The sequence below is a fragment of the Lactuca sativa genome, chromosome 2, assembly GCF_002870075.4.
Source record: "Lactuca sativa cultivar Salinas chromosome 2, Lsat_Salinas_v11, whole genome shotgun sequence".
Taxonomy (NCBI): domain Eukaryota; kingdom Viridiplantae; phylum Streptophyta; class Magnoliopsida; order Asterales; family Asteraceae; genus Lactuca; species Lactuca sativa.
The window spans coordinates 155957957-155967075 of record NC_056624.2 but is presented as its reverse complement, the minus strand read 5'-3'; the positions used below and the strand labels follow the sequence as shown (position 1 = coordinate 155967075).

General features: G+C 36.1%; 2 protein-coding genes across 2 annotated transcripts; one reads left to right on the top strand and one right to left on the bottom strand.

Moving 5' to 3' along the window:
- Positions 1 to 4686: 4686 nt before the first annotated feature.
- Positions 4687 to 7938, bottom strand: LOC111883403 (pentatricopeptide repeat-containing protein At1g66345, mitochondrial). Its single transcript, XM_023879731.3, has one exon. The coding sequence runs from the start codon at positions 7888 to 7890 to the stop codon at positions 6244 to 6246; it is 1647 nt and encodes a 548-aa protein (XP_023735499.1). The 5' UTR covers positions 7891 to 7938; the 3' UTR covers positions 4687 to 6243.
- Positions 4692 to 6085, top strand: LOC111883404 (probable glutathione S-transferase DHAR2, chloroplastic). The gene is made up of 6 exons (XM_023879732.2): positions 4692 to 4908; positions 5066 to 5156; positions 5229 to 5372; positions 5454 to 5571; positions 5650 to 5790; positions 5892 to 6085. The coding sequence occupies exons 1-6, from the start codon at positions 4692 to 4694 to the stop codon at positions 5976 to 5978; spliced, it is 798 nt and encodes a 265-aa protein (XP_023735500.1). The 3' UTR covers positions 5979 to 6085.
- Positions 7939 to 9119: the final 1181 nt, after the last annotated feature.

Below are 9119 nucleotides of genomic sequence, written 5' to 3'. Positions count from 1 at the left end.
AGGAGTGAAAGTGTTGTGCTCATCGGGTGTTGCTTCACATGACAGTGACGCTATCAAAGCTTTAGAGGCTAAGCATCCATACAAGCCACCCCCATCCATGTCGAGCACCATTTATTCTGAGCCTCCCCTTATAGTAGATATTGACAATGTTCATGGTTATATTAAATCGTTAAAGGAACTTCGTGTGGTAGAGACAGCTTGAGAGCTCAACACATTTTGGATGCTCTATATGGGGAGAGGTCTGATATAGCTACAGATCTCTTACATGCCATCACAGCAATGGTTATTATGTGGCTAGGGGGAAGATGTCTGTCATGTCTGGCAGAATTTGTAGTGTTTGCACCTTTTACTCCGCTCCCAAAACCTGGCAATGGAATCCGTCCTATTCTTGTAGGCACTATATGGAGGTGTTTGGTCTCAAAGTTGCTATGAAAGGAGTTGGTAAAGAAATGGCACAATACCTTAATGAATTTCAATTTGGAGTAGGTGTGTCGGGTGGCGCTGAAGCTGTACTTCATAGTATCAATAGGGTGTTGAGTGCACGTAATGATGATGGATCTCTTGCAATGCTTAGTGTGGATTTATAGAATGCCTTCAATTTAGTGGATAGGTCTGCCTTACTTCACGAGGTCAGGATGAGATGCCCTTCTATTTCCTTATGGGTTGAATTCTTATGTGGACATGCAGCAAGGTTGTATTTGGGAGATAAGCATATTTGGTCCAATACTGGGGTCCATCAAGACGACCCTTTGGGACCACTTCTTTTTGCTCTTGTACTGCACCCACTTATACATCAAATTAGAGACAAATTCAAGCTTCTTCTTCATGCTTGGTACCTCAATGATGGGACCATCATTGGAGATTTAGAGGAGGTGGCTAGAGTTTTGGACATCGTTAGGGTGGCAAGCCCGAGATTAGGACTTGAGCTGAATATCAAGAAAACTGAGCTATTTTGGCCTTCATGCGATGGTAGGAAGCTTCGTACATGTTTATTCCCTGCTGACATTGGGCGACCATCAGTGGGGGTGAAGCTTCTTGGGGGAGCTGCTAGTAGAGATGCGGTTTTTATTAATGGGTTAGCCATGAAGAGGGCTGCCAAGGCTGTTGATTTGATGCGCCTTCTACCACAGTTACATGACCCCCAGAGTGAACCCCTTTTGTTTCGTTCTTGCATGGGCATCATCAAACTTTTCTTTGGCCTGAGAACGTGTCAACCCGTTCACATGGAAGAGGTTGTTTTGTGTTTTGATAAAGGGTTACGTAGGTCGATTGAGGACATTATAGTTTGTGGGGTCCGTTCTTTGGGGACCTTCATAGGCGAATGGCTTCGTTACCAATTAGGCTCGGTGGTTTGGGGTTGTACTCAGCAATAGAGGCTTCCTCGTATGCTTTTGTAGCCTCACGAGCTCAATCGTGGGTGTTACAAGACCACATCTTACGAAATAACGACATATGTTGTATGGATTCAGATTATGTTTGTGCTTTGGCCTGTCTTCATGATACGATTTTGGGCTTTGATTTCAGCGATCTCACTAATAAGGACACCGCCCCTCCAAAAGCCTAACATTCATTGGCGAGTGTCATTTTTAGTAAAATTGTCCAAGACATAGAAGTTCACTTCGACATGACGATTAGGCAGAAAGCAATTTTTGAGTGTCTAAGGCCCCACATGCTCAGGATTTTCTTATGACTATTCCTATTGACGGTCTTGGCCAGCATATGTTGCCAGTGGAGTACCGTGCCATCCTCAAGTATCGCCTTATGATCCCTTTATTTCTGGATGACAAGACTTGCCTTGTCTGTCGCAAGGCATGCTTGGACTCCTTTGGGGAGCATGCAGTTCATTGTAAAGAGCTTTTGGGTTTCAAGTACCGACACGACCTGGTTAGGTATGTTCTTTTCGACATATTTAGGCGTGTTGGGGTTTCTGCCAAGAAAGAGGCACCTGTTAATTTTTTGACTGGCTCATTGGAAGGAAGATCAACACTTTGACCAGTTGATGTTTTAGTATTTGGATGGACTGGAGGAAAACATGAACATGCATGCATGGATCTAACAGGGGTTCCCCCTCTTGTGGGCTTGGGGAGTGGAGTTTTCACTATGGGGCAAGCTGCTTTAAAAGTTGCATCAAGCAAAGTGGCTAAACATGAGAAACCGTGCATGGAAAATCAACACACGTTTATACCCTTTGCATTTGATACTTTCGGTTTCCTTGCGCCGGAAGCTGTGGAGCTACTCAATAGAGTCCAACAGGTAATGCATAGTAATGTTATGACTCTAAGATCAATAGATTTTGTTTTTAAAAGAATTAGTTTTGTCATCCAAAAAGGGGTTGCGACACAACTTGTTGCTCGTTTACCCGCTATGTCTATGTAAAACTTTGTTCTTTATTTAATCTATAAAAAGATGATTGATAAATATGTATAACTATCATTTTTAAATAAAGCATTGTGGACTACATGAATTGATTCCTCTCCCTTCTTTTGTTTTGTTTTTTTTTTTTTTTTTTTTTTTTTTTTTTTTTTTTTGTGAAGCAGACATAAAATTAAAAACAAGCTAGCTAGAAACTAGGAAAACACAAGAAAAAGAATGAGTTACAATGAACATGAAATAAAAGGCTTCCAACACCAATAATGCCAATTAAGATCAACCTTTTGGCTCCACATTTAACCTAATTAAAAAGGTTTTTATTGTATTTCATCCGCCGTATTTATCGAGATATTTTCAGTTCTTGAAAAACTTTGCATTTCTATCCTTCCACACATACAAAAGAACATTTTTCAAAGCTAACACAAACTTGAGCCTTGAGGAGGAACATTGCAGCCCATTTAAAAACTTTGCCCTATCCAAGAATGTTCCCTTAGGCCCGTATCCAAGCCCACACCAATCGATAGCCCAAATCCTTCTTCCATCAGATTACAAAATGAAGACATTAGTTTTGAATGTTAATTTCCCTGTTTTGTAAATTTGGTGCAAGAGAAATTCAATTTTGAGCTAAACGCCAAGTGAAACATTTAGGTATTGTTTGATTTTCTGAAACAAAAATTCATGAAGTCTGCGGACTCTGCAACCCTCAGTAGTAAAAGAGATGGACCAAACAGCTGCAGAGTGTAATAAGAAGCGTGTTTGTTTTTTTAACATCTGCATACTGCTGCAGGTATTAAAAAATTAAAATAAACTAAATTTATAAATCAAAAATAGTTTTTTAATACGGAAAATTTAATAATGTATAACATTTCGGCAAGAATTAATGATATTTCAATAAAAAATAATTATATTTCAACAAAAAAGTAAAGATATTTAGTAAAAAATAATGATATTTCATCATGAATCTATAATTATTCAATATAAAAAAAACAAAAAAAATCAACAAAAATAAACAAAAAAAAACAAAAAAAAAGTGAAATACTATTTCAACAACATATAATAAAATTTTCAGCAAGAAAAAAAAAATAGATTGGAAGAGGAAGTATAAGTGTTGCGCCAAACAGAGCACGTGCAGAGGTTTTTGACTCTGAAAACTTCTAAAAAACAAATAGCTGCGAAATGAAAAATGTTGTGTCGCGCAGCAATAAGAAGTCTGAAGATGTTTTTTCCAAAAAAACAAACAACACATTAATCTTGATTGGTTTGGTTAAAATTGCACATTTTGTCTCTAACTTTTTTTTGCACTTGGATTGTCTTTGTGGTTTGATTTTGTTACGTTTTTCGTCCTTATGGTTTGATCAAAATTGCACTTTTTAGTCTCTAATTTTATGTATGTAAGGGACAAAAAACGCAACAAAATCAAACCACAGGGACGATCCGAGTGCAAAAAAAAAAAAAAAAAAATTAGGGACCAAACGTGCAATTTTAACCAAATCATATGGACGATTTCAGTAATTCACTCTTATTTTTAAGGAAAAAGAGATCCACATGAAAATACAATGAGTTAAATAATTAATTTGTGGCACTACTAAAAGAGAACATGAATGCAACCTAATACTAAACTGTATAAAAAAAAATTCCAACCCCTCTTCCCTGAAAGCAAAATCCACATCTTTTGTAAAATTTAAAATTAAATCACTTCTCATGTCTTTTAATACTAAACTGTATAAAAGATGTTTCTTGGATTTTCAGCTTATTATATATCATATTTGGGTTTGTAGTTTAGATCGGTTTTGGTGCCGAAAGAAATATGATGAGCATCCAATCCTATGACCATAACCAGAAAAGGAACAATAAATTGTAACATATGATCATTAAATGTCAAACTGTTCTTTGATCATTGTGTCATATTTGCGATTTACCAAACATGACCATAGTATACTCAAATAATAGTGTTTCTCTTCCCTTTTTTTCAATTTCTCTCTAGGTGTTTAATAAATTGAGTAAAACAACAATAGAGTCGAAATACCAATTCGGACCTTACACTTACACTAGGCATGTAAACCAATTAAATCCTTTTGAAAAATATCATTTTAAAAATCTGTAAAATTTATTCCTTAATTATTATTATTATTTTTTTAACAAAGTTTAGTAGTATATTAAAAGAAACTTTGTAAGAAATATAATTTGTTTCATCCTCATTCTCACTTGGCAAAGAAATTGCACACGTCAACACAAACCTCATCGCTTGCGACATCACTCACTCTAAAATAATACTCCGTCAGGCGTCACGTTATTAACCAATTCCTTTCCTTCGGCCAAAAATGTCTGCTATTAGAATCCATCCGCCTACCACGGCGTTGACGATATCTATCAAACACCTCACCTGCAACCCAAATAACCTCAACCTCTTCTCCACCAATTCTCGCAATTTCAAGCGTTCTGGCTTCAGAAGAAACCTAACCCCCATCGCCATGTCTTCCAACCCTCTCGAGGTCTGCGCCAAATCGTCTATCACTGTCCCTAATAGGCTCGGCGACTGTAAGTTCCTATTCCTTCTTCTCCGGTTTGTAGAATAACTTGCTCAATTCATCAATTGCTTTTATTTGATTGACATTAGATGAATTAATGCGACATTTCACGAGTGGTATAAAATTTGGATGTATAGTTATTGTGAGCGATTTCTCCTTGTTTTCAGGCCCTTTTACTCAGAGAGTTTTATTGACTTTGGAGGAGAAGCATCTTCCTTACAATCTCAAGTTAATTGATCTTGCTAACAAACCAGAATGGTAATCATACGCTACAGTATTTCCTTTCCGATACTTTAGTTTCTGTAGTCTTGACACTCGAGTTTTATGTAGGTTTCTAAGTATAAGCCCAGAAGGTAAAGTTCCTATCGTGAAGCTTGATGACAAATGGATAGCGGATTCAGATGTTATTACACAGACAGTAGAGGAGAAGTTCCCTGAACCACCATTGTTGACTCCACCCGAGAAAGCTTCCATGTATGTTTATGTTCTTTATCCCCCTTTTGTCCAATTCTTGACTTTCATTGCTCATTGGTGATTGGTGATTGATATGTGCAGTGGGTCAAAGATTTTTTCAACATATATTGGGTTCTTGAAAAGCAAAGACCCTAACGATGGAAAAGAAGAAGCTTTACTTAATGAGTTATCTGCTTTCAATGATTACATAAAAGAAAATGTGAGTTTCTCTCGTATCTTATATCGAATAGAGACACTATTATTTGTTAGTTGACTTTAATTTGACTTTCTTGAATAGGGCCCATTTATTAATGGGAAGGATATATCTGGTGCTGACTTGTCACTTGGACCAAAGCTTTACCATTTGGAGATTGCTTTAGGTCATTATAAGCAGTGGTCAGTTCCAGATTCACTTCCTCATCTCAAAACATACATGAAGGTATTCTACTTTACTTTCTACATCAATTCTTGTTAATATTTGCATAAATTTATCAACTTTATAGTTAATTGATGAAATTGAATGTTGTTGTATGCATACAGACTGTGTTCTCATTGGAGTCATTCACAAAAACTATGCCACTCACAGAAGATGTAATTGAAGGATGGAGGCCAAAAGTCATGGGTTAAAGAGTTGAATCCACTTCATTTTGTCGTATCATCTATGTTGCTTATTGTAGCTTTCATTTGCATTATATGACATGGTGTTTAATATATGGATTTAAATAGTTGTCATCTTTTTTGGTTTTATGATTGTCAATCGATAACAAAACTATTGTATAGAGGGTTAATGATATAAATTATAAAATGACAACCAATAGTATTGTTTACCCTTTCACAACACATTTGAGTTGGTTAAAGTGTCATTTTTCACAAAAATTCAAGCGACTATGATCTAATTTATATCATTTTCTATTTCAAGATTGGAAATCAACTTATGATATGTGTAATCTATGGGGACTAAAGATCGAGCTTTCATTGTTCTAAAATATCTCTCTGATTCCTCCGATCTTCCACATTCATAAAGACTAACAATCAACCAAGTAAACACCAAAACCCCAGGAGATAGTTTCCTGTATTCCATTTCATAATAAACCTTCAAAACCCCCTCAATATCTCCATCACGTCCATAACCTGCAACAAGATAGGTATATGTATTTACATCTGGCAAGAACCCTTTATCCAACAAAAGAGTCAACATTTCATCTACTTTATGCACACTCTCATGTCCATTTACCATTTTAACCACTTCATTGAAGGTTAAACAACTTGGAATGAATCCATTTTGCACCATTTTTTGACAAAGATTCAAGCTTTCTTCAAATCTTCCAACTTTTGAAAAACCAACAATCATATGAGTATATGTGTCATTGTATGGCTTCAAACCGATACATTCCATTTCTTTAAACAGTTCATCTCCACTTTCAACCTTTCCAGCCTCACAATATGCTCCTATAAAAGATGTGTGCACAAAGGAATTTGCCTTGAAACCTCTCTTGAGCATTTCATCGAACACCTCCCGTGCAGACTCTAATTGTCCTAGCTTTATCTTGGCATACACGATCAAAGAATATGAAATGGTATCCGTAATCATGTTCTTTATCAACATCCTCTTTAACAAAACTAACCCATCTTCGATTTTTCCTTCCTCTATCATCGTGAAAACCAAACAAGTGTTAACGATCACTCTAGGCAAGCATCTCTTTCCATCAATCCTATCTATCATATCAACAAAAGTTTGCAGCTTTCCTTCTTTACACAATGCGTTAATCATGATCCCGGTAGTCTTTTCATTTGGGTATGTTCTATGTTTGATCATCTGCTCATAAACTCTCCAAACCAACTTAGTCTTATCTGATTTCTGAATTACGTGCAATAAGGTATTGTAACTGATAACACTCAATCTAAATCCATGTTCTCCCAAACAAAAACATACATCTATAGCCTCATCAATCATCCTCAACTTTGAACAAATTTGTATCGTTAAATCAAACACAAATGGAGTTGAACTAGTGACCTCATAATTATTCATCAACGAATGAATAAACGAGAGGACAGAAGAAGATCCTTTACAGTCAGGATCTTTCAAATTACCTGTAACAGATCGGATAAGAACTGATTCAATTAACGCGCTGGCATCTTTGATTAGCTTCGCATTAACCAAAATGTGTATTACAAGAGCGTACGTTCGTGTTTGGTGTGTGATGTTGCCGAAATGGGATGACCAGTGGAAGAAAGACAGAGCCTTTTTGGCATTTGGTGGTTCTTGGAGTTGAATCAATACTTTGTTGATGATAGCTGAGTTTCTGACGTCGATGAACTTAAGCTTCCGATTAAGGGTTTCCCAGTTGAGGTTATTTGAAAAGGATTTGCAGACGCAGGTGATTGTTTCCGCTGTCTTCTCTTCCTCTTCCAGCGCCGCCGCCGTGTGTGGTGATTCTGCCGCCGTATTAATGCAATTCTGAAAGCGAGGAAGGTTAGTATTGATTGATGAAGAGGATTTGGTGTAAGGAATGATAATTCGGCGTAAGAGCGTCTTCATCAGCGGAAGTTTGATTGCAATTTGTTTAAAGTTCACGTCAGGCAGAACAACGATTTGCTCCTAAGTCAACTCAAATTCATATTTCGCCCCTTTTATGTTCTGAAGTTACACGTCTAGCCCTCGTTTTTTTAACGTCTCTCTTTTCCATCCAAAGCTTTTGAGAATTTAATTTGGAACATCAAAAGTTTGGTATATGAACTTGATAAAATAATCTTTTTGTAAGTGCATGTTTGTTAGGGCTTTCGCAACAAACACGTTATTAAAGATGCAAAGAACATAATGATTAACAGGGTTCATACGTTTGGGATAATCCTGTTTAGAGATGGCAACGCGGGCGGGGAATACAGGGTACCCCAATCCCCATCCCCACTCCCGAATCCTCATTCCAATCCTCATCCCCATCAGGAAATATAAATAAACCCCCATCCCACCCCCAACGGGCACTGGGGATCCCCAACGGGGAAACGGAGATTTCTTTTTCTCTTTTAACATACAAGCTTTTACGTAAGAAAAAACTCTATATTTCAATTTTACCAGCATAAGTTTAAAGATTTTATAAAATATATAAGTACCCATAAATTGCATAAAAAAATATAAATAAATTTTCTACCAAATTTAAAGACATACATGAAAAATCAAGTAGAAAAAAATTATCAGATTGATATTTAACGTAAAATAGATCAACCAAAGAGAAATATATATATATATATATATATATATATATATATATATATATATATATATATATATATATATATATATATATATATATATATATATATATATATATATATATATAAGTTTAAATTAGATAAAAGAAAAAGCAAAAAGTATAATTTCAACCAAATAATTACTAATGAATTAGGTTACTTAGATCAAAGTTTATGTATTATAAACTATACTATAAATATATGTTATGTATTATTTTTATATATTAATATATGTCGGGGGCAGGTCCAGGGTCGGGGATTATGGGTATCCCCATCCCATCCTCATCCCCACTTTTTTTATTCGGGTATTCCTCATCCCGGTCCCCATCCCCGGTCAACCTGGGGATTCCCCAGTCAAAACGGGTGCGAGTTTCGGGTTCCCTATTGGGTATGAGGCTTTTTGTCATCCCTAATCCTGTTAAATCTCCAAACGATTTTTTTTCTATTTTTTTTATCAATTTAGAAACATTAATATTTAACGAGATCTATATACAATAAGAAAACGGGCTTAAACATGTA

Bases quoted from the DNA above. Each gene is read 5' to 3' on its own strand.
- LOC111883404 (XM_023879732.2), top strand. From the start codon at position 4,692: ATGTCTGCTATTAGAATCCATCCGCCTACCACGGCGTTGACGATATCT. The intron at 4,909-5,065 runs GTAAGTTCCTAT...CCTTGTTTTCAG, and splicing joins CCCTAATAGGCTCGGCGACT to GCCCTTTTACTCAGAGAGTT. The intron at 5,572-5,649 runs GTGAGTTTCTCT...TTTCTTGAATAG, and splicing joins ATGATTACATAAAAGAAAAT to GGCCCATTTATTAATGGGAA.
- LOC111883403 (XM_023879731.3), bottom strand. From the start codon at position 7,890: ATGAAGACGCTCTTACGCCGAATTATCATTCCTTACACCAAATCCTCT.